At 33.2% G+C, this 25,896-nt stretch overlaps 1 protein-coding gene across 5 annotated transcripts; it reads right to left on the bottom strand.

The window, feature by feature from the left end:
- Positions 1 to 359: 359 nt before the first annotated feature.
- On the bottom strand, positions 360 to 25,896 carry ZNF711 (zinc finger protein 711). Of its 5 annotated transcripts, none has more exons than XM_033117756.1 (11): positions 25,746 to 25,896; positions 23,940 to 24,021; positions 22,722 to 22,981; positions 22,256 to 22,360; positions 14,934 to 15,497; positions 9,153 to 9,308; positions 8,356 to 8,490; positions 5,889 to 6,026; positions 4,974 to 5,021; positions 3,569 to 3,712; positions 360 to 3,059 (listed from the first exon to the last, which is right to left on the bottom strand). In XM_033117756.1, the coding sequence occupies exons 4-11, from the start codon at positions 22,332 to 22,334 to the stop codon at positions 1,882 to 1,884; spliced, it is 2,442 nt and encodes an 813-aa protein (XP_032973647.1). In that variant the 5' UTR covers positions 22,335 to 22,360; positions 22,722 to 22,981; positions 23,940 to 24,021; positions 25,746 to 25,896; the 3' UTR covers positions 360 to 1,881. The 5 variants fall into 5 exon arrangements, with proteins under 5 accessions (XP_032973647.1, XP_032973635.1, XP_032973625.1 ...); XM_033117744.1 differs by having other exon boundaries at positions 22,727 to 22,981; positions 23,902 to 24,021; XM_033117734.1 differs by having other exon boundaries at positions 23,902 to 24,021.

A 25,896-nucleotide genomic window follows, 5' to 3' on the forward strand; every position in this document is an offset into this window, starting at 1 on the left:
TAATACATTTCCTTTTGAATGTATACTGATTTATTAGGAACATAATTTTAGATTCATTTCTAGGGATGTTTACTTAAGCAGGTTAAGAATTTTCAGTTTTCTCTATAATACTAAATGTCAGGTTTTAAGATGGGCACCTTTATAGCATTGTCACAGTTTTAGCGAAAACTTACATTTTTGAGGAATAATCATGCTATAGTCATTATATAATTGTTTAAATTCCCAGCTCATGTTGTTAGTGCACAAAATTCTACAACACGTTAAACTGTGGCCAAATTGCCTAAGAGCAATTTTACGTGAAGTCTTTTAATAAAGCATGAACATTACAGCAAAACTTTAAATAAATTCATAATACCTTGAAGTGCAATAAATGCTTTTTATTGTATGCTCATTTCAATGAGTAACATTTAGAAATAATAATCCCACGTAACAGTGACAATCTTATTTTACAGCGTGTACATCATTTACAGCCACATAACACACAATTTTAGATTTTCCAAATTTAATATTCTGAATTTAAGAAAGATAAAAAATTTCTTCTCAAGGAATTGATTCTTATCTGGTGCAAAAACAGAAAGGTGAACATTAGTCGAAACACAAAGCCACAATATAGCATGAAGTAAAATTACATTTTAATTATGTTGAACAGCTGAGTGTAAACATGAAGCAACTAAAACTTAAAAGTACACATCATATGCATTACATTTATGAACAGGATTTTCATTAAATTTCCCTAAACCAGCTTTTTATATTAAGCGCCATTTTGATTTGCTGCATGCTAACACAAAGCGTTGTTAAAGGGATGCATATTTTAAATTTATACACTGTAAACTGAATATCCACCTCCGAACTCTATTGGCAGCCTAGTGTTTTGTTAAATACTGCATAAATACTGCCTCATATTGAAAACACATGTTAATAATATGGTATATAGATTTTAAAAATCAAAATTTTCAATAATGGCATAAAATTGCACCTTTAAACATTAGAGCAAGTAAGACTAGAACCATCATACTTGCTAAGACTGTCCTAAAAAAAACCAAAACCCTCTAAACATTATAATATTTAAGAAAACTGTGTTCTCTCAACTTAATCGTTAGATCATTAAGAAATATAGTGCTAACTTTGTTTGCAACACTACTGTTGCATCCGTTTTAGAAATCCATATTTGACTCAAATATACTTTTGTCATATAAGCTACACTGAACAACAATCAACTCGAACATCAGAAAAAGGGGAACTTTAATCCTTAGACTCCACCTTAAGACGTCAGCACAGAATGCTGTATTTCAAACATCCTGTCCTGCGATAAAATCTTAGCAGCTCTGAAACTGTTAGTAGTATTAAATTAATCTAAACTGTTTTCCAGTGAAATTTATTTTAATGAATACACAAACTTTTGTCATTTCTGGAATTCAATTTCCAGGTACCATATAAAAGGCTCAATGACTAAATGACTGATGGATGACTGCATTTTATTTACCACCCAATATTTAAAATGCATAAAAGTGAGGCTTGCTTGCCATAAAAAATTGCTAATCTCCTCAATTATGTATGATCTTTTCAGAATCGTGTTTCTAGTACATCGGCCAAATAAATTCACCATCTTTGCTCTTCCCCTCTGTAGTTCAATTATGCATATAATCCTATTAACTAGACAATAAGTTTTTCTGCAACCATTCTCTAGTGCTTCTTAAATTCTTTAATTTTCAAAGGGCGATGAGATCCCATCAATTTATATATCTCAAGATCTTTACTACAAAGAATGTAAAGTTATGATTTAATATCAAGCTTTGTAACCAGATAAAACAGTTCATGAAATTTTCCTCCCATGTAGCATATCATCTTTTCCAAATAGCTTCTTTCTTTATATTCATCTTATTACATAAGAGCCTCCTTGTGGTGCCTCATAATATGCTGATTTTTTTCTGATGGTCTTCGGAATCCCTTCTTGCAAAATTCACACCTGTGTGGATAGTCTTTTGTATGTATTGATATCACATGTCGTTTAAAGCCAGATGCATCTGTAGTACTGTATTCACAATACTCACATTGGTAAATCTTCCTTCCAGTGTGGGTCTTCATATGCTTTTTGAGCTCGTTTTGTTGTCTGAACCCTCTCTTGCACCTTTTACACTTCAATGACTGATCCTTAGTATGAACTGAAAGGATATGACCACTAAGAATAAATGGATCTGACGTTTTAAAGTCACAGTGCCTACACTGATGAATCTTCCTACCCTTATGGATATCACTATGCTTTTTGAGCTCAGAAGGACGATGGAAACCTTTGTCACAAACCTCACATTTGTGAGGAAAATCCTTAGTGTGGACAGATATGATGTGCCGCTTAAGGTCACTTGAGTTGGTGCTCTTATGGTCACAATGAGGACACTGGTGTGTCTTATGTCCTTGAAACAAATCCAGATGGCGTTGAAGTTCCCTCTCATCACCAAATGCTTGGGGACAATGCTCACATTTATATGGTAAATTGTTACCATGCTTAGACTTAATGTGAGTTTTCAGATTTGATTGATCTGCACACCTGAAAACACAATACTGACACTGATATGGCTTCTCACCAGTATGGGTTCTCATATGTTTCTTAAGTTCAGAAGGATGTCGAAAGCCCTTCCCACACTCAACACAAACATGAGGAAAATTCTTGCTGTGAACAGCCAGTAAATGTCTGTTTAATAGTCCTTGTTCTGCAGTTTCATAGTCACAGTATTTGCACTTGTGCATCTTCGGCTCCTTGTCTCTTAATATAAGTTTATTTGAACTCAGTGGACTAGCCTCTCTGTATCTTCGTGTGTATTCTGTAAATTCATGGGTTTTGTCAACTTTGTTTATGAGCTTATGGCTTTCTAAGTGGTTATGGAAACTCACTTTCTTGTTAGTTGTAAAGTCACAATCTGTACACTGGTATTTTTTTCTCATCAAATGATCAGGATGATTCTTCATGTGTCTTTTTAAGAATCCCCTGGATTTAAACTTTTTTGTGCAAATATGGCAAGGGTACACTGTCAGGGGCTGTCCATCAGGGCCTATTATAACAGCTAGATTAAAAAAAATAAGGAAATTGTGTCATTTGGCCAGATTTTTAAAGGATTTTACAACAAAAGCACTAAAATTAGCTGACATTCAGTGTGAGAACTATACTAGTGGAATAAAATCTTATATGATAAAACTTACATTAAGAGCAATTTATGATAAAGTAGCTCTCTAAAAAGTAATGAGCAGCACTCTACTATGGACTACTACAGTACTCACTTGCCAAAATGCTATATTGCATGTAGTTTGTAAACTAGAAAAAGGCACCCTTTATTGTTAAACCAACCTGAAAATTCTCCCTAAAAACATCATTTGGGTAGGGTAAAGAGCAAACAAGCATAATTTTTTTAAGTACCAGTCAAGCAGATTAAAAAACCCCAATTATTTAGATCAAACACAAATAGGTACATGGGAGTAGAGTTACACTACAAACAACTTTGTTCTTTGGTCACCAAAAATACTTCCACATTTCAAACCATTATACTATCCCTAAAGAAAAGTATTAGTATTTTACCTGTTTGCCACTGCCTCGTTTCACCCCTTCTCCTCTTCTTGGCTTTTTGTTTAAGTACTTTATTTGTATTAATGCTATCACAAATCTGAAGGTACTGTGCTGCTGTACTACTTCTGTTTTCTAATGTTGAATCCAAAGTATTTCCTGAAATAAAAAAACCGATACACGATTAAACTACATATGTTTATACATTTTTGGTTTTCGTTAGATGAATTACTAGACATGACATGGCATCAAGTTGCCATTGTGATACTAAATTTCACACTGTGGGAGTAAATTTCACAAAGTATACCCATCTTCTTCTCTCTCTTTTACACTCTTACACACACGTGCATAAACAAACACTTTAAAAAGGATATCATATGAAATTAACTTTAAAATATCCCAATTTATTCATCCTAAAGAAATTAACTGATATGGTGAATGTAGCATAAAAAACTGAATTTTATGACCCTAAACAGGATTTTGGCATCAGATCAACTTCTCACCAACGAAGACTGATGAAATTAAAGAGATTTAACAAAGAAATATACATGTGTCAGTGAACCAACATAGTCGTGGTGACTATGTGTAATACATAACAAACAACAGATCTCTTGCTTTAGAATAGTTTATTTAATGTAAAAAGTCTTAAGACTGATTTTAAGGGTTAAGATAGACGTGGCAGGCAGTTAACCACAATTTCAATGGGATCAGTGGATACAGAATAAAGAACTCAATAAAATCTCAATTCTCACAAATCTGCTGTTATGCAATTTAGTTTAAAATTGTAGACCTACAAAACTGTCTAGGTTATATGCTGTGATATCTGACTTTCATCAATTCCTTTGAAATCTACATTTAAATTTAGAGTCAAACACCTCCTAAGGGTAGAAATGGAACAGTCAGACACTTTATCATGAGAAAAAGTCTCCTTGTTTAAGAAAATAAAAAGAACTATCAACCATGGCGTAACACTATATGGAGTGTATTAAAACTAAAAAACAGAAAAGAGAAAAAGCTGACACATGGGTTTTTTATGTAACAGTTACATAAATCTACTGTGTGCCATAAAAAAATAAGAAAACAGTTTTGCCTCAAGGAAGACATTAACAAGTAGTTGATATCATGGACAATTTTTACACGTCTGTCAATATAATGTCTATTTTATAATTTTTTTACATAGCAGCCTTTTATGGTCCTTGTGGTAAGTTGCATGATATTTTTATCTTGAAGTAAATCTAAAATAAACTGCATTAAGAGAATAACACACATTATGCTGTACAGATTAATCAATTCCCAAAACAGGCAATTTCTTATGTAACTAATTAGATAAGATATGACCACAAACTAGTAACACTTCATTTACCAAGCAGTATACAAAACTGGCTATTAAACTTACATCTCACATATAATACTCTCTTACCTGATGCTTGACAGTCATCATACCTTCGTGAAACTCTTCTTTCATCTCCTAAAAAAAAAAAGACTAATTAAAAACTTATATACCGAGTATATTAGCAGATCACACCTTAATCTACAAAATCTTACTTTGACCAACGTTCCTTAGATAAAATTTTTTCTCTTGTTGAGTTCTTCCACTCCCATAGAGTAGATAATTTCAATTTTACACACTGAAAATAAGGGCTGCTGTCAGCATCGTTGGAACTGTTAACATCTAGAACCATCTTACTTTCTAAATAAAAACTGGGTGGCTATTTCTGCAGAGTATCCTCAAAATTGAAGACTCTCAATAAATGACTGTTGAATGAATGAGACTTTAGAAAAACCAAGTTAAGATAAATTAATGTATTTGAACACCAACATTTTTCAAAGTAAAGAGTATACCTGGATCATCGTGTAAATTAAGTAGGAATGAAATAAAATAAAAAAGAAAAAATAACTTGAAAAATTTACCTTCCATTACGTACTTTCTAGAAGAGCACACCTGGATTTCTGTTCCTTTGCAAAAACCCCAAAATCTTATTTGTAGTGTTAGTACATGAAATAAGTTTTTCCAAAAGGGGGGAGGGGATCGATTTTCAAAGGATATTCCTATTTTAGAAAAATAAAACTTTTTATGGCACTCACTTATACAGGTAGGTTTTAAAATAAATCCTACTTGAAAAACAATGCATTAAGCAAGGTTCATTTTAAATAACACAAGATATGTGGTAGGAAAGTCAAGTATGTAACTAGAGATAAATCATTCCACAGCAAAACATTTATAATATTAGCCAACTCATGGGGGCCTTAGCACAGCATACTTTATGACCTAAATAAAGGCTGATCAAATAGATATGTTATGTACTTATCAGTTGAAAAAATACCAGTGTCCTACCATATGCCGCAGCCCAGACAACAGGGACAATTGTTTTATTAACATCAGAGTCCTCAAGCTGAGTCTCAGGGAGAGAAGTTCCTTCCTCTTCCCCTACAATGACTTCCATGTAAACTTCATCTGCTATTTCAGCGCAACCTAAATTTTAGAAATAATTGCTTGTTTATAACCCTAAATATTTAATAAATGGGTAAAACTTTCCAAACAATTTAAATCTTTCAACTTTCAAGATTTCAATTTGGTTAATTTAAAAATTACATTAGGCACTTTGGAAGCTAGTGCCACTAGGAGACAATCATTTATCAAAACTATTTTTCTCCTCTTAGAACCTAGTGTTATAGAAATGACTTTTAGATTACATAAAACATGTGCGCTTGAAATATGTTGACTGATTTTACAGTCCACTGGGCATTACAAATTTATAAAAAGGGTTGTATTCCATGATTCTGACTGATGATAATTCTTTGGAACTCAGAAAGCATTTCCCATAGAATCAATACTAGAAAAGTAGTGCACTCTATCCCACATACTGTAATTTAAATGCAGTACTGTATATGCAATGAAAAATAGTCAAAAATACTAGTAACTGAAAAAAATTTAAATAAAAATCATTAAAATTATATATATATATATATATATATATATATATATATATATATTATATATATAATGCTGGTGCTCAAGAACATGTAGACACCCTTGAAGAGGCAGGATTTTCTGAGACCCTACTGAGGAAAAAGCATTAAGTGAGAGTCATTTGTTTTTAGTTTCAGGTGAGACTCATTTTTAAAAATACAGTGTTGATGTAAAAAAATTTAAGCCTAGAGCAGGAGTGTCCAAACTTTTTTCAACGTTTTTTACCAAGGGCCATATGCAGTAAAATACACAAACAGCCGGGCCACTCACTCGAGGTGAAGTACGTATTGCCTCACCTGGTTTATTTAAGTAAACTAAATATATTTTTGGAATTTGCTGCAGGCCAATTAACAATGGATTGTGAGCCGCAGTTGGCCCGCGGGCCGCAGTTTGGACACCCCTGGCCTAGAGGGTCACTTAGTATATTTCATGTGAAATAATCCACTTAGATTTAACCTGCTAAATAGAAAATTGGCTTGGATTTATGCTTTTCCTTTGATTCACATACTGGAAACTTCTATCCACTATAGAAGAAATGTGGGGAAAATGTCGGGAAAAAAGTGCTCCTCTTCTAAGTTTCTGTTCTTTCCATTAACCAAAAAGAGACACTGGTCTAAGTTTTCCACATCCCCATGGAATTCTGGAATCAGCTCACCTAAGTTTCAGTCTCCCGCCTTCTATTGTACCCCTTTACTGACCAATGACTATAAATAAATAAATAAATAAATAAATAAATAAATAAATAAATAGAATTTAGAGATCAAATAGAAATTGGTTCTTTTAACTCTTTGCCTCTTCAACCAAATCCTCTAGACTCACTCATTTTGATATTTTCAGGTGTGGCATATTATTCATGTTTGGGATTGGAATTCAGCTCCCCATGGCTTCTAAGGGAAGGAAATTTGAGGAGTAGGGATCAGAATACAGTACAGGTAAAATTGAGCACTGTCCAGGTAATGCATTGAAGTGGAGGCTCTTACCCTTCTAGGGCAAAACAAAGTAGTTTTTTGTCTCAGCATGGCAAGAAAACAGAAGAAGCCTTAGGGTAGAGCTGCATTCCTACATAGAGGTGAAGAGAAAGTAGGCAGAGAATAAAATGTCTTCATAAGGAAATGGTAGGAAAGGAAATCTGAGGATCTCTTTCAACTCTGTGGAACTCAGCCTCAAGAAGCCTTAAGCAGCAACTACTTGGAGACCATCAAAGGCATAATAAGTATAGATCTTGGCAGCTTGCCTTGGAATACTTACTCAACTAATCCCTCAGGGACAGAAGGAGCACAACCAGTTAGCCCTTCCCCTACTAAATCCAGAGAGAGGCCAACAGTGCTCACTGCCATGTGTAAAGAACTCTGGCGGTAGAATTAGACAGGTAAGAGCTCAAATCCTACCTTCCTCACTTAATATTGGAATGATTTTAGGCAATTACTAAATTCTCTGAGCATTTTTTCCTTGCATGAAACAGAGATAATACCACCTACCTCAGAGATGAGTTGTGAGAATTAAATGAGATAATATACATGCAACATACACACTAACACAAAGTAGCTTCTCTGTATCTTTATGGGCTGTACTGAGGTCAGCAACCACATGTTGCTCATGTCTGTATCACTAGCATCTAAGACAAAGCATTTCATGTTTGCCAATTTCAACAATACATTTATATATGAATGGTCAAAAAGACCCTTCCCTTTTAAATTAATTACAGCAAAGGGTCAGGCTTATTTTAGTGAACTTGATTCCTATATAGTGCTTGTATCTCTGAGATTGCTTTATTTTAAAAAAAAGTACATGATGATTACTGATAAGTCACTACAGTGCCCTTTTCTCTTACTGATATCATCATCTTGAGAAGAATCTTTAACTGCCATGTAAACCATCTTCTCCCGCTGCATTCGGCTCTGGTCAAGCACTCCAGCTACAGAATGTCCATTGGTGTACTCACTCTCTGTGACAATTTCTGTTCCGCCTTAAAAATTAAAACACATATAAAAATAGAAAAGTATCATGGAACAATTTCCTAAATTAATAAGGAAGATATACAAGAAATATTTTCCTTTAGAAAAATATTTCCCCAATATAAATATCTGTCAAGAGAATTTTCTTATAAATTACACATTAACTTTTCAGTCATCACTAAGAAATAACAGATCGTATTTATATGCCAAGCACTATAATAAGTTTTTTACATTTTTTACCCATTTAATCCTCACAATAGCCCTAGTGAGGCAGTTACTATTATTGTGGCCATTTTATGGATGAGAAACCTGAGGCAGAAGGTTATGTAACTCCCCAAAAGTCACTCAGCGAAATCGCAGAACTAAGATTAAAATCCAAGCACCCTGCCTCTAGCCTGCCTAAAATAGTCATTATTTCCTACTCTGAACCAAATCCTCTCCACTCATTTGTTTTGATATTTCAACTGTAATATTCTACTCATGTCTGAAAGAAATCTAAGAATGACATATTCTGCATTACTGCTTTATATTCATATACAACTTTTTAATATTCTATCCTCAAAGAAACCTTTAAAAATCTGCACTTTGAAGACAATTTTAGAATAGTTGCCAGGAAAGTAAAGAGTAAGTTCTAATTCCTATTATAGGAGTAAACTAACATTAGTCTTTGTACCTATTTCAACATCATCTTCAGCCTCAGCTTTAAATATATACACTTTTATTACTTCTGAACCAAATCCATCTTCTTTAACATCTTCTTGTGAACCATCACTGCCGATTTTTAACGGTGTATTCCCCATATGCTCTAATTTCTCCCCAACATCATCCACTGTAAAATATAGAAAAGAAACTATTTCAGTCAAAAAGTACCATTGAAATTTAGTAGGTGTTAAGCATAAGTGCAACATGAAATAATGTGTTAATCACAGACCCACTATATTCACTTAATGACCTACTATGCCACCAGTAAGAGTGGTGTGTTTCACGAAAAAACTGTATAAGATCAGATATACTACACAATCACAATTACATAAAAAACCTATTCACAGATTTCAATTTATATATATGAAATATTTAATAACCATACAATTTTAAGTAAAATGGTTTGGGAAAAGATTAAATAATCTTCTATCACGTTCAACATGTTAAGTCAAATCCTAACACCAAAATTAATAACAGAAAAATTAAAAACATAAAATACATAGTATTCATAAAATAAGCTCACAGAAACAATTCCTAACTTAAATAGCAATATTTCTAAAACCAATCAATATGTGAAATCTAGGATTGAAAAAAGAAAAAACAAAACAACTGAATGGTTTTATAAAAAGGACTTTTAAGAAATAATTATAAAAATAAAATCTTAGTAAATACTTTTAATTTCTGTTGAGTCAACGGAAGACAACTTCAAACAAGAAATTTTGTATACTTCTAGATTTACTGATATACACTTTACTTCAAAATCATACACAAAAGCAACAATATTTGAGATTAGCTACATTGTATGTATACTTTAAAAAGTTGATTCTCTGCTACACAGTCTTTAATAACTTTTAGTTTCACATGAATACTATGCACTAACTATGCAATGAATACATATTAATAAACTTTATTTTTGACCATAAATATTAAATACTGTATTTCCCTAAATATTACATGCTTACCATTTTTTATTTCAATACTCGTCCACCAAAACACTGAAATGTAATATAAATTGAAAAATCTGTATATCATACTATACACACACACACACACACATATATATATATATATATATATATATATATATAAACATATATATATATATATCATAGCATGATATATGAAAAAATCCTGGCTTCTGACTACATCTAAAAAATTCCAGAACTAATGAAAACAAAATTAGAAGTTATTAACTCAGTACTCTTAAAAAATGAATTTCAGTTAGATCTAAATGGGTCAAAGTCTAGATTTTCCCTACCTGTTTCAAATTTAATATACCTTTTCAAAAATATTCCTTTGGCCTTTCAAAATGGTGAAAACAAATTTCAGAAATTCATTTTACAATGCAGAGCTATTTTAACTTTATGACTAAATATAAATGATTGCATACTATTTAAGAGTTCAAATAGTTTATTTGTGAAAGAAAGAAACTAAATATTTTAATTCCTTCACAGTCCCTAATTCTATTACTGCATTTTTGGCAAATATTTTTCAGGCAATGGAACAGATTAAAATAAAAGAACAAAAGATGATGAAATATCCGTTATTACTGATTTAATAGATTCTCTTCTAAAATATGTTGAATAAAACAAGATCATAGAAAAAATTAAAAGAGGCAAGTTAAGTCTTTAGTAAAAAAACTACTTTCTCATTCTTGAAAATAAAGACATAAAATATACAGAAGCCTCAAAAAGTGTTCAAAATATGAATTTCTTAATTTGGAATAAGTTATAGTAAATTAGTGAATAAAAATAACTCGTGATAGATAGAACTTTATTTGTACTTGAATGGTTTAAAGTGATCCCAGTTCCTTCTGGGATAAACTGAATTAAAACTATAATTCACAAAATTAAAACTCATGAAATAAAATACATATTTTTTGTCATTTTCAATAGTTTGTGTCATAATTTTCACTTTAAGTATTGAAATTATTGTTGCTACTCTGATTCCATTTATACATTTTTTAAGGTCCATAATTGAATGTATCCATTATTTTCTACTTAGATTCCTCAGAATGAACAATTTTGAAAGGTATTGTGTAACTAACCTTGTTTTGTGTTTTAAGTTCATAGAAGGCAACAATGTTATTAAAGATGTTAGTGTGCAATTTCAATAGACAAACCATCAACATTAAGATTTATTCTATATCTGGGCAGCCACGTGGTTCAGATGGTTAGAGCTCAAGCTCTTAGCAACAAGGTTGCAGGTTCAATTCCCGCATGGGATGGTGGGCTGCGCCCCCTGCAACTAAGATTGAAAATGGCAACTGGACTTGGAGCTGAGCTGTGCCCTCCACAACTAGATAGAAGGGCAACAACTTGGAGCTAATGGGCCCTGAAAAAACACACTTTTCCCCAATATTCCCCAATTAAAAAAATAAAAGATTTATTCTATATCCTTTGTTACAGGAAGTTCAAGGTTAACAAAGACTTAATAGGCAAGCAACTAACTTTAGAAATAGACCCTCAAAAAATGTTCTTAATGCAGACAATATTCAAAATACTCCAAATTCAAACTTAACCTTTTTGTTCATTGTAAAGCTTGCAATATTCAAGTCCTAGTGTTGTTTCTCAATCCATATGCCATCTTAACTCAGTAATGAGCTGGTGGTATTATATACACCACAGAATTCTATTGGCGCTAAATAGATAGGGTTATCCTATATTACCGTTTATTTCCAAGTTACTTAGCACAAGTGGGAGAGTATAACCATCTTCTAAGATAAAGAATTTGTGACGTTTCACCTGAAAGCGGAAAAAACTCAAACGCATCTCAGATACTGAGAGAAGACAAACTCTCCATCTCCTAAAATTCAGCTACTGACAAGATTTCCTTATAGCATTATCCAGAGATTCAGGAACAAATTAAACTCTTTGGTAATAAAGTGGTCTAAAATTAAGACATTATATTTATTATAAATAGTTACATGAAGGCAAAGGTCTGTTTTAAGTCCTCAACTTTATCTCTTAGATATTTTGAAAATCTCTATTTTGGGGAAAAACAGAAAAGGACTTTTTAAACTAACATTGAGGCCTTTCGAGGCCATTTATTGTCTAACTCCTGAAAGATTCAATGGCCAACAGAAACCAAGAGGTACAGAATATTAAATAAAGATTAAGAGATAGAAAAAAACTAAATCAAAATAGAATATATGAAAATGGTAAGAAAGAGTATCTAGTCCCAATTTGAGTATTATATTCATTATTAAAATGGTCAAGGACCTGGATGGTGGGAAAATGGGTGATATAAAAAATATTTAATTTTTGTATATCCCTTTTTCCAAAAAAAAAAATTGCTCGTTTTAAACATTTTTTTTAAATGTTGCTTTACTAATGCTTAAAGATTTAATTAATCCCCAGTCCAAATTCACCTTAGAATGATCCCACTGCAGTTCCAACATTATTCAAGCAATACAGTGTTATTTATAATTTTTAGTCTATTAGAGTAGGACAGAAATCACTTGCATTTGATATATATGGTAATATCAAGATAAATATTCTAAATTAAAACTTTCTAGAAACATTTTTAAAAGCCTTTTGCAGAATCAAATCATAGAAGATATGTTAAGGTATGATTATTCATAATACATATGATGTCTAAATTTTAGATCACTTTAATACCAAAGAGCATACTGAATTTATTTTGGTACAGAAAGATTACCAATTTTTGCTACACAATTTTATATAACCATAACCATAGTTATTTTTTTATAATGTCAGGTTAAAATGTAAATATGCAGTTACTTGAGTAATTTAATCCCTGTCAATTTAAAAAAGGTAGCAACATTTACAGTCTTTCAGTGGCTTAAATCATTCCCTTAAAAACAATGCAAATATTCACCTTTAAAAGTTCTTATAAAGGAAAAAGTTAATACACTAAACTTCAGAATCATATTTACAAATTAAATTAATCTGTTTTTCATTTTAAATTCACTGATACACACATATAACATACAATCACTTTATATATACATACACATACTTTACCTGGCAATGTACTTCCCAATTAACCATTTTTTATTTTAAAAAGAAAAGAACATAAATAGATATACCATAAGACCCAGCAATTCTACTTCTGGATATTTATCCAAAGAAAACAAGAACACTAATTCGAAAAGATACTGGGGGGACCAAAAAATGTATACAAGTGGACACTTTGGTCAATGTTGCTCAAGCAGTAGTTCACCATAATCAGAAGTGTCTGGACGCTGATGGTAACCACTTTGGGCACCTCTTGTAATTGCAGAAGTCAAATGTGACTTGTATTCATCTTTTGTTATTGGTATATATTGAGTATTACAATTTTAATAAAATTTTCCTTTCTTAAAATGTGTATACATTTTTTGGCACCCTCTGTATATGCACACATATGTTCATTTCAACATTACTTACAACAGCCAAGATATGGAAGCAATTTAGGTGTCCATCAATAGATGAATGGGTAAAGATGTGAGATATATATATATATATATATATATATATATATATATATATATATACACACACACACATATATATATACACACACACACATACACACACAATGGAATATTATGCATCAATAAAAAATGAAATCTTGCCATTTGTGACAATATGGATGGATCTGGAGGGTATTATGCTAAGTGAAATAAATCAGGCAAAGAAAGACAAATACCACATGGTTTCACTTAGATGCGTAATCTAAAAACAAAACAAAACAAAACAAAACAAATAAAAAACAGACTCATAGAAACAGAGACCAGAGGGATGGTTACCAGAAGGGAGGGGGTGGGGGTATGGGTTGAAAAGGGAAATCAATAATATTGTGATAAGTTTACACAGTCACAGATGATTACTAAAATTGATGGGGTGATCACAGTGAGTATAAAAATGTCAAATCACTATATTTACACCTGAAACTAATATAACCAATATAAGATTGTATACCAACTCTACTTAGATTTAAAAAATGAATAAATAAAAGGATAAACATCCTCCCCATGGAAAAGTGAAGTCTTCATCTAATCTTTACTACTTCCAGCATGATCCCCTCAAATTTTGTAAAGAATAGCCATACTTCTTCCTCCACCTCCATCAATAACTTGTCATTATATTTTGACTATTGTTGCTGTTCAGGCAAACCCACCACTTCAAATGAAAACAAGATAGTGCTATCTTTCTCCTTCAGCTAGAGTGTCTTAAGGACATTAGCATTCTGAAATAAACACATTAAAGTGTTTTTGCATAAAATATACAAACACATATTTAGACAAACAAAATAAACACAGGGAGAACTGTAGAATACAATCTAGGTTTATGATCTACTTTTCAAGTATTTAATAAAAAACCTAATTACACATTTCTTAACATATTATGCTTAAATTCCTGAGAAAAAGTAAACTGACAATTTCAATACCTGACATATTAAAAAGTAAGCAGTGGTTACATAAAATAAATTTGCCATTTTGAAATACTATATATATTTACCATTAAAATCTTTTATCAGTTAATCTTCATGTTGAACCTTCCAAATATGTATTTCTGTTTTAAGATATTAATAAATTGCATTATTTTACTTCCTTTTGGGTATGAATTTTCATTGAGTAAATTTTAAAAATGAACAAATTCAAAACAGCATCTCAACAACACAGCTTTGAAAAAAAAATATTTTTTTTCAAGATTACCATGACTTTTATTAAATAGAACCCCCATCCCAGAAAACCTTTTCAGGTTATATATAAATCAAATCTCCCACGTAATTATGTTTCACTTACAAGATATCATTAAGTAGTCTTCAGAAGTGCTCTTGACATCATCATCATCATCATCGTCATCGTCATCATCATCATCTTCAGTTTTTATAGTTACTGTAGAACCAGGAACACCACCAGCTGCCTGAATCACAGTTTCTGTATCTGAATTAGTTACAAGAACCTCCTCTGATACCATTGTGGGAGAGTCAACTCCTGAAACACAATCTTGGACCACATGTTCTAAATGTCCATCAGGACCAGTAACAAGGTCAGCCACAAAAACCTGCTCAGGTACTCTAACTGTTTCTGTAATTAGCTCAGAAGTCAAGATGTGATCACCATCATCTTCCTCTAAATCTTCTTCAATGGCGACATCAGCTTCAAGTACAGCTTCAGGAACAATTACACCTTCTGTAACTACATCAGTCTCGGTGATGATATCAGGCCCATGGACAACTTCAGCTGCAAGGCCATGATCAAGAGTTATCCCATCATCTGTGACAACATCAGAAACTAATACAGCCTCAGGAACTGAAACAACAATATGGTCTCCATCGATATGCGCAGTACCAGCCATTCCAGCCACTATAATACAAACAATTATCCAAAAAAGTAAAGTTATTTTATTAATTAAAAGTACTGTATTTAATATATCAGATGACATAAAATACTTTTAAGTATGAAATAGTCCTGGCCCAAACTATCATTTTTAAAAAATCACTGACAATTCTGACAATTTGACTGCAATAAAAACCATCACCAACCAGGAACTGGGATGCACGTGGGTGAAAACAATGTTAGTAAATCCTAAACTAAGACCTTAAAAATAATGTACTTTATTTTCAAGAAAAACATAAAATTCACAGTGAGATATCACTACACACTAATTAGAACAGCTAAAATAAAAAACAATGATAACACCACAGGTTGGTGAGAATACGGAGAAAGTCGATCTCTCACACACTGATAGTGGGAATGTAAAATGGCAGCAGCCACTGTGGAAAATCGTTTGGTAGTTTCTTACAAAACTAAACATGCATTTACCAAACGTCCCAAAAACTGCACTCTAGAACATTTCCCCCAGACCTATTAAAACATATGTTTATAAAAAAATTGTACATGAATATTTATAACAGCTCATAGTAGCTATTATTCATAGTAGCAAAAAATTGGAAACAACCCAAAAGTCCTTCAGAGGGGAATGGGAAGGGTTGGTTAAACCAACTCTGGCACATCCTTACCATGGAATACTACTCAACTACTCAGCAATGAAAAGGGACAAATTACCAATACATTCAACAACCTGAATGAATCTCCAAAAAACTATGCTGAGTGAAAAAAGCTAATTACCAAAGGTTACGATACTGTATAATGTATAAATGCAATCGTTTATGTAACATTCTCAAAATTATAAAACTATAGAGACGGAGAATAGATTACCAGTTGCCAAGGGTGTGTGTGTGTGTGTGTGTGTGTGTGTTTGTGTGTGTGTGTGTGTGTATGAATATATTGGAATAGCATATATGTATGGTAATGGAACAGTTCTGTATTCTCATTGTGGTGTTTACACAAATCTATACATGGGACACAACTGCACAGAAGTATACACATTCACACGTACAAATATATGATAAAAATTGAATGAGGTCTGTAATCTAGTTAACAGTAATGTTAATTTCCTGGTTTTTATATTGTACCACAGCTATATAAGATGTCACCATTAGAGGAAGATGAGTAAAGAATGTTGGTACCCTATGCACTATTTTTTTCACTTCCTGTGAGTCTATTATTTCAAAAATTAAAATTGAAATAAAAAGCACACATGAACATGAGCGTGCTAATATGTTAAATTAAGTGAGTTAATAAAATGACAATCTTAATACATTATAAAATATGTATCATTAGCATAAACCCCTGGATTTCTTTAACTTATAAGAATTACTACATTCAAAAGTAGACGGCATCTTTCAACACCTGGTTTTGGAGAAAACAACAAACTCATTTTAGACAAAGATCTGGCTTGATTAAAAAAATCATACATATGGACTCTAAATTGTATTAAATTCTAAATTAGTAAATCTGCAGAACAAAGCTTTAAATGTTTTTCTTGAGCACCATGGTGAACACCAACTCCTACTTCCCTTGTAAATATTTTGAATATAAAATCCCTTCATGAGGAACTGTTAAATTCTGCCTCCCTGAGGTAGTACAGTGAACAACTTAATAGTTTGTGGACCAGGTTATAATAAAATTACGTACATTAAATAATCCAGTACAAAGCCTTTTCCACATAATGATCACTTTCTATAAAGTAATACCTGAAAGAGTGCCATTTGCTATATAGTGTTCACTATTAACCAATTCATTATGGAAGTTAATTAACAAGTTATGATGTAGACCAGTAGACACTGTGAATACCCAAACCCATCAAAAAATAAAGTGAGAAGGGAAAGCTGCCTTTCAGGATTATCTTCATTTCAACCCTTCTATATCATTCTCACTATTCTCAAACTCTTACCTAAGCACCATATTACCCCAAAAGAACATGGCCTCAAACTTGAAAATCTGGTAGATAAAACAAGTACGTATGCAATTAGTACTTTCTATTCACTTATTACTCCACTGGCCATTTCAGAAGGCAAGGGGAGTTTCAAATCCAGTATTCAACCAAACTGGAAATATGGTTTGTAGCAAGTAAAAATTAAATGGCAAGCCTATAAAATTCACATTATTGGAATTATATGTATATAAACAATAAAATTAATGCTGTAAAATCTTTTCACAAGTTTAGTATTTCAAAAATTAAAATTGAAATAAAAAGGACATATGAACATAAAAGAGTTAAATATGGGAAATTCCATTTATTTTAGAGCATTACTGGAGGTTAGTTTGGTTCCTGAGAGTAGACACTAAGGAAGGATGGAAAGATGGAATGCTAGTGCTGCCTTGGTTCAGATTAACATGGTTGGGAAGATTCTAAAAAGATGGAATAAGTACTTTTCAGTTCACCTAGCCTCTACTCTAGAATAGAAAACCTTATAGGTCAAAATAAATCAGATGTAAATCAAAAAAACCTAAATATGCTTGTTTACACTGAACTAAATAATGTCAAATACCTTAGACCAAGAATTGATGAGTTCCCCACAGTGTACTGGCAGATTATTCAGACCAAGATCCAAGATGTCTACTATGAAATTTTGCTCTTTCCTTTTATCAGTTCGTTAGATTCAATTGAATTTCTAAACAAAATCACTTATTTAGCTTTACACTAAGGCACATTTATTGAGCACTGACTATGCACCAAGCAACCTACTAATACTTTTACATATATTATCTTATTTAAGCCTCAGAACAACTGTATATGCATAATAAGGTGAGTTGTTATTATCCCCATTTTAAATATGAAGTAACTATGGTTTAGGGAGGTTAAATAAGCTAGCCCATGACTCAAGCTTGGAAGTGAAGTCATTGTTTGACTCCATATTGGATTTTTTTCTACTTTCCTAAAAAAGGAGAATAGAATTTACTTACTCTAGGGACTGTTTTTTAAAATATTTATAGGGTTAACCATGTGAGTCACCACTAAAGGAATAGTGTAAGAGTAAAAAGACCTATCACATACTCCCTCATTTAAATTTTAAAGCATTTAAAGCAGCATTAAATGGCATTAAAATTTTATCTCACTAGGTAGCAAATTATAAACAATAAGAAAAATCATTAAAAAGTATGAAATCAATTAGATACCAGGTAACAGTAAGAAACAAGTCATCATTTCAAGTATTTGCCATTTTACTAAAGTTATTTTATTTAAATGTGAATACCTGGAATTTCACTAGAGGGGTAGTATAAAATTTGGTATTTTGGGGGTCTGTCTTGGGTCACTATCTAAGACTGTTTTCTGTGTAAGTCCCAAAGCAACACAGACTTTTTGCAACAATAAAATCTTAAATAACTATTACATTCAATGGCACACAATCCAAGAACAACCATTATACTGAGACATGAGCAAGGTTATTAAATAATGTTGCAAATTTTTAAATTTCAAATATCCTTCAAAAGAAACTGGTCTAATGAATTACCAAATTAAATTCATGTTTCAGCTTCTTAATACAGTAGCCATCCCATCCCAAGCAAGCATCTTATATAATTTAGAAATCCTGTGCCACATAGTATATTTACTTGATGATCTTTATCTATGTATGCTAAACTCTATTTCACAAATGTCATTAATTTATGGAATTGCAAACATCTACGTTTTCATGTTAGCAGAAATTTCAAGAGAATGCATCTAATTTCTTTCTTTTGTTTTTTTTTTTTATTCTTTTCTTAAGTTAAAGTTTATTGGTATGACAATGGTTAGTAAAATATCATACAAAAGATGAAAACACCTATGCATGAAACTGAGCTCGGAACTGCACATCAAAAAAATATAAAGAGTTTCTGCCTTCTAAGATTTCAGAATTTATTTACCAAAGACAAATTCCTTTACCAAGGAAACCTACTAACTTATACTTTCGGTCGACATCATCCCTAAACACAAATGAGTGAACATTACCCATATTAGCCATTTCTGATCTAAATGGATATTCAGAAAAATAATTTGACCAAAAATGTTAAAACAATTTAGCTGCTATCTATTTATTTGTCTAAATTTAAAAAAGCATAAAAATTAAATTTAAAAATAATTTTAAAAGAATGCCTCATTTCAAAAACCAGTAACTACAAAATACTACTAAGCAGCTGAATCATGAACAGCTGCATAACAAAAAAAACTGTGGCTTTAAATTTTTTGTTATAAATAAGTTGATTTGCTCTACTAAATTCATTTTAGAAAGGGCTTTAATTAAATTAAAAGTTTGGATAGTTCTCAAACTTTTCCATGTTATTACCCACAAAAAGGCAGAAGATAGTGAATGAAAATTTTGCTTTCTATCCCATAACACGTTTATGTGAGTATAACTGTATCTATATGTGTGTGTATGTGTATTCTCCCCAATTCAAATGAAAAGTATTCCAAGCAGATGGACTATTTATCCTGTGGTTTCAGGTACACCTTGGCACATTGCCACATGCCTCCAAGGGCACTTACACTCCAGTCTAAGACACAAAGCTTTAGGTCAAACAAAAAAAGCATTCTAATGCGTTAAAAATATTTCAAGAACTGAAATGTCTGTCAACTGATGAATGAACAAACAAAATGTAGTTTACCCATGCAGTGGAATATTATTTGGCAGTAAAAAGGAATGAAGTACTGATACATGCTACAATGTGGATGAAACTTGAAAACATTATGCTAAGTAAAAGAAGCCAGATACAAAAGACCACATGTGGTATAATTCCACTTATGTGAAATGTCCAGAATAAGTAAATACATAGGAAAAAAGATTAGTCGTTGCCTAGGTCTAGGGGTGGGAGGAGGTAGGGAGTGACTGCTAATGAGTATGATGAGGTTTATTTTTACAATGACAAAATGTTCTGAAATTAGGTAGTGGTGATGGTCGTACAACAGTGACTATACCAAAAATGTCTGAATTGTATTCTTTAACACGGGTGAATTATATGGTATATTAATTATACCTCAGTAAAAATAAATAAGAAAAAAAGAATTTACATAAAAATATTTCAATATGCATGTTCCACTTCCCTAGCAGCTAAAAAGAAATAAGGTACTAGATGTAATAAGGGAACTAATTAAACTTCAAAACATTGAGGAGGAACAATGAAAAGGAAGGTAAGAGGAATACCTAATAAATATTCACCAGCAACAATCAGATATATATTTTTTTAATCTTTGAAAGGAATCACATTTTACTTGTTAACAGGCAACTTCTGGAATGAAGAGGGGGTCTGGCACTTACCAAATTTTAGAGTAGGTAACATTTTGTATTAAGTGGAGAAAATACTGTGTCTCTTCCATTTCAAAAACATATTTTTAAAGGTTATTTTTAAAGGTAACTTTAAAAAATTAAAGTTGACATTTCTTTTTTTTTTTCAACCAAAACTTATTTAACATATTGAAGTTCAAGTGTTCCAGTATTTTTAAAAATCTATCTATAGGAAAGAATTCACAAAATTATTTGTGAGCTCTTACTCTTTAGCCCTTTGTCCTTCTGGATTTTATTCCTGTAATTGTTTTCTCCCAAAATCACTTCAAGTCATCCATAATCAACACAACTCAATTCTGACTCTTAGCAGAATAAATTCATGATTCCTTTCTATTTCATCAATTAACTAGTCATCTTGATTGCCACTACATTCAATCTTCAACTACACACCACACCTTTATTCATCAGGCAGAAATGTCAAGGAATCAAAGAATTGGAGAGGGCCTTAAATGTTATCTAGTCCAACCCCCTCATAAAAGTGAATTAAGTAATCTGCCCAAGTTTACACAGACAAGTGAATAGACTGCCAAGACCAGAATACAGTTTTTCTGACTCTCATTACTATGGGCTTTATAACAAGAGACAAAATTGCATATTCAAGCATATTATCTGAAAACAGTAGTAGCATTTTCTTAATTGAGCAAAGAATTCTCATCCTTCATTTTATCTTTGACAATTCCATAATACCTCATCTTTTCTGTTTACTTTTCATCCCAATTTATCATTTGTCTTTTGTATTCTTATAACTTTTAGTCTAATCTTTTCTTCAATTCTTAACACCCTATTCCTGCCTTGTACTTCAGATACTTCTATCTCTTCTAAAATTCAGACTGACCCTGCCCAAACTCAGTTTCTTTGTGGATTGTCAATGGAGTCTTAGCATCTTCATCAAAATGATTACTGTTAAGAGGCTCCAGAAAAATAGCCACAAAAGTAGGAAATCTTTTCTAAAACAAACAAACAAACAAACAAACAAAAAAGGTAATGCTATCAGTAACAACTTTCTGAGAATATAGCATCAGAATATAATTAATCACCTAGTACATGACTTTCCTATATCACTATATAAGCACTATATAAGTATTAAAAATTACTGAATTACTCCTTTTTCCAGCTTTATTAACAATTTAACTTAAAATGTATTTTAGAAAGCTAATTTAATAGTTCCTACGTGTGAGAACTGATAGTTATTTATGCAAATTGAATTTTACATTTCTAATGATATATTACCATTATATTCCAAGTTTTCTTACTCAACCTTCCCACAAAATTTTAAGAATGATTTTAAGTAGACTATCGACATACAGCTTTAAGGAAATAAGCCCTACAAATGTATTTTCCTAACAAAAAAACAAGTTTTCATTGTAACTCTCCCCTTCTTCAATGTAGTTTTTATATTTAGTTTGTTCTGACTTTTAAAAAAGAAAGAAAGAAAATACAACAAAGAAAATGCTTTACCAAAATCCTGCATAATCATGGTATGGGCCATTCTAGAGTCTGATGTGTGCAATCCAAGACTTCCTCCACCTGAATCCATACTTAGCAAAGTTCATTCACAAATCTCTGTAAAAGAAATGGTTTTTAAAATAGTTTAAATACATTTAGGCTGGTCAGCTGTTTGAGACAAATAATGCAATTGAAAATATGCCTCTCAACCAGGTATGCAAATCTCATTACAAAGGAAAACAAAACCAACAAAAACCTTGATTAGATGTTTTATGTGACAACCATAAATAAAAGAAAGGCCAAGCGGAAGTAAACCGAAGATAATGGAGACTAAGACACAGTAAGGGTGATGAGCCACCGAGATGTGATAGAAGCAAGCAAAAGAACGAAACTGGAGTGCTGAGGTTTCAGTTAAAATATAGGTAATAAAAGCAAAAGAAAAAGAACAAGATGACAACAGACAATAGTTGGGATATACATTACTAGAAGACTCAGGTGTCTAGTATTAGTGAATTTCATCCAGTGGCTCTCATCCATTTCTTCCAGACCCAGATCAGCCCTGCAGCGGAGCTCTGCAGATAAACCTGTGTTTCACCTCTGGCTCCCGGGATTCTACTAATAATGTAAAATGTTCTATCCCAGTTTCCCTGGAGTTCTTTGAGTCAGTAAGGACTTCCGAGCTCACTCTACTACATTCTCTTGTCTTAGTTTTGAGGATTCATGAAACATGACTGCTTCCTAAATATGGTAGAGATAAAATCAATCACATACCAACATTTAGCAAATTGTTTCTTTTAGAATATCGTTTACTTGTAATTGTAACGCGGACTTTTTTCATTAATGATTAATAAAGTCATGCTAGCCTCATGCTAGTTTTAAAAGCAAGAGCTCGACATATTTCATTTCAAATGACTTATCCTGTATCTAAGATCACCAGATAATATGGAACCTAAAGTCAGATGTTGTTACTCAACATATTTCTTACAGTTACACATGTGTATTTCCCCTTCAAACATAAGATTCTAAGTAAATCAACCAAAAAAATCTGTCAATTTTATAAAACATTTATGTCATTTTTTAAATAGGAGTATTTAATAAATAGGGCTATATTGCACAAAATATCATTAATGAAAGTTTTAGAATGCTGCCATGTAAAACAACTTCATCTATCCTTAAGTACAGGAGATCACTAAGATTTTGTTTTTCTCTTGTCTTAAAGTTCTATAGGTGTACAGGAGGCAGGAGAGTGTCACAGAATAATCTCTATCAACATTTGAGTCATGTATATAAAAATCCTACAGCAGTAGGTGACATTTCTGTGTATCAAATGATTCAGACAAAATTATCTTATGTTTTATGGATGAGCAAAATTACAAGATTATAGAAATTCTTATTTACATTTTATCTTTTTTCAAATGCCACATTGTTTTCTGCGTTTAAAATGAAGTCAAGAGAGTTCGCAATAAACTACCTGTGTTCAGAGATAAATTAAAATGCCATAAGGACTTATTTGTAACATCAGCAATGGTTTGCTGTTTGAACCTTAATTAGAGTAATTGCTTTCTTTATCACATAACTAATAGAATTATAAATGTCTTAAAAATGTTTCAAACACTTAATTTTGTTTATTAGATAAAACATTGTAATTTCTTAATCACCTTATATAGTGTCTTCGATAAACTGTAGATTTTCTTACATGTTATAAAATAAAATCTGCAGCAATTTCATTTTTATTTTTCCTTCTGAACTGCTGTTTTCTTTGGAAAAACGTTCTTTACCTATTGTAAAAACACATTCAAATTGAGATATTTTAAAACATCTTAAACCACATCTCTTACACAACTTAAGAATTTTTCTTTACATTTTTAATGTGTAGGGTGAGGTTGGGAAGGGCTCATATGCTTAAATTTGTTAATCTATTAATAAAAAGCAGCCAACAGAAACAACTACCTATTACAATATAAGCAAGGTTATTACTTAGAATTTGACCGCTTGATTAAACCAAAAGATTCTCTAAAGCACATTTTAAAAATCACTAGCAACACCGTATTTTGGAAAGTGAAAAAGAACCAACCAAGGGCAAGCTTTATCCTTGCCAAATCCGTAGAGAAAAATCTGCACCAGCGCTCAATGAAGTCTAAAAATCTAAACACATAGTGCAACTATTGTGGGAAGTATCACACTGTGAATACCAAATAAATTGTAGCATCTTTTTTCCCACATAGGAAGTTTCAATAAGACCAATAATAAATGAGGTACGAGAACAACAGTGTAAGTACTCAATAGCCAGTAGATAGCTCGGCTTCTCAGTCTTCTCAAGAGACCTTCTCATATCCTTATTGAATGGAGATAACCACTAAGTACGCTTCAAGTAAACACCTTTCCAGCAATGCACAGGGAGCAGAAATCTCTTTTCCACGCGCGCGCGCAAATGTGCGCGCGCACACAGACACACACACTCACACACACACACACACACACACAATTTTACTCTCAGCCTTCTTTAAACACAGCTCACTCAGGACCCAGCTTATCGGTGATGTAAACAGGGTAAGGGATGGAAGAGAAATCTGAGGCGGCAGAGCAAGAGAATGCGAAAGTACTATTTGCAAAGATAGGAGACAAAGGAGCCCTGGCAAGTAGCAGTATTGCAGCTTTGGACGCAACACTCTTCCCGCATAAGTCTCCCATTCCCAAGATCATGCCAAGTTTCAATCATTTCGAGCAGAACGCACACACACGTGGCCTCTCATATATTACCCTTCTGACTGGATCTTAAACCGAACAAGAGAACCCTCGCTGTGGAAAAGCGGAGAGCGAAGAGACAAGAATACCTTTTCCCCTCCTCCCTCTTCTCACTTGGTGCAGCGGTCGGCACCGCTGCTACCCTCGCGGTACTGCCCAACCCTTAATCCTCCTCCCTCTCCCTCTGCCCCGCTACACGGGATACGGCTGGGAACCAAAATGGTGGTGTGTTAGCGGAGGCGACACTTGCCGCACACGCCCCCCCCCCACCCCGCGGACTGACGGCTCCCTATCCCCTAAAATGCCCGATTCGGTGCCACCTCCTCGCAAACGCCGCCATCCCTCGCGCATTCCAAGGTTACCATTCGCGGCGGGTGGGGGCGGGGTGGGGGGCGCCGAAAAAGAATGCCAGGGGGACGTCGCATTCTTCACTTCACCGTTTTGTTTTCCGCCATTTTCCCGTCACCCTAAACCACCGACGGCCTCAACGACGGCTCTCGCCCCCAGGGCCTCTGGCCTACGGGAAGAAGAGGTCGGCTGAGGAGGACACACTTCCCTCAATTCCTCCAGCCACCGCCTGCGGCTGAGGACAAAAACTGTGCGCCCGAGGCGGAGGAAAAGCTTAGAGACTAGACGCCACTTCCATTGTTCCCATCGCCCTACACCACACGCTGGGTGTGAGCCTCTCCCCTCACTTGAGCGACACTGAGCGCCGCGGACCCAAGTCCATCTACTTTCTCCTCAGGAGTCTCCTTACCTGCCGCCGCCGCCGCCAGTTGGATTCTGACCGCGCTCCAGATTTCTGCGGGGGGCAGCAGCTGTGGATCCGTAAGGTCCTCACATTCTGGTTTCCGAGGTTCCGCAGCCCGAGCCAATCACAAGCTACTCTGCGTCTGGGAGGCGCGCCG

Source organism: Rhinolophus ferrumequinum, chromosome X, assembly GCF_004115265.2.
Source record: "Rhinolophus ferrumequinum isolate MPI-CBG mRhiFer1 chromosome X, mRhiFer1_v1.p, whole genome shotgun sequence".
Classification (NCBI taxonomy): domain Eukaryota; kingdom Metazoa; phylum Chordata; class Mammalia; order Chiroptera; family Rhinolophidae; genus Rhinolophus; species Rhinolophus ferrumequinum.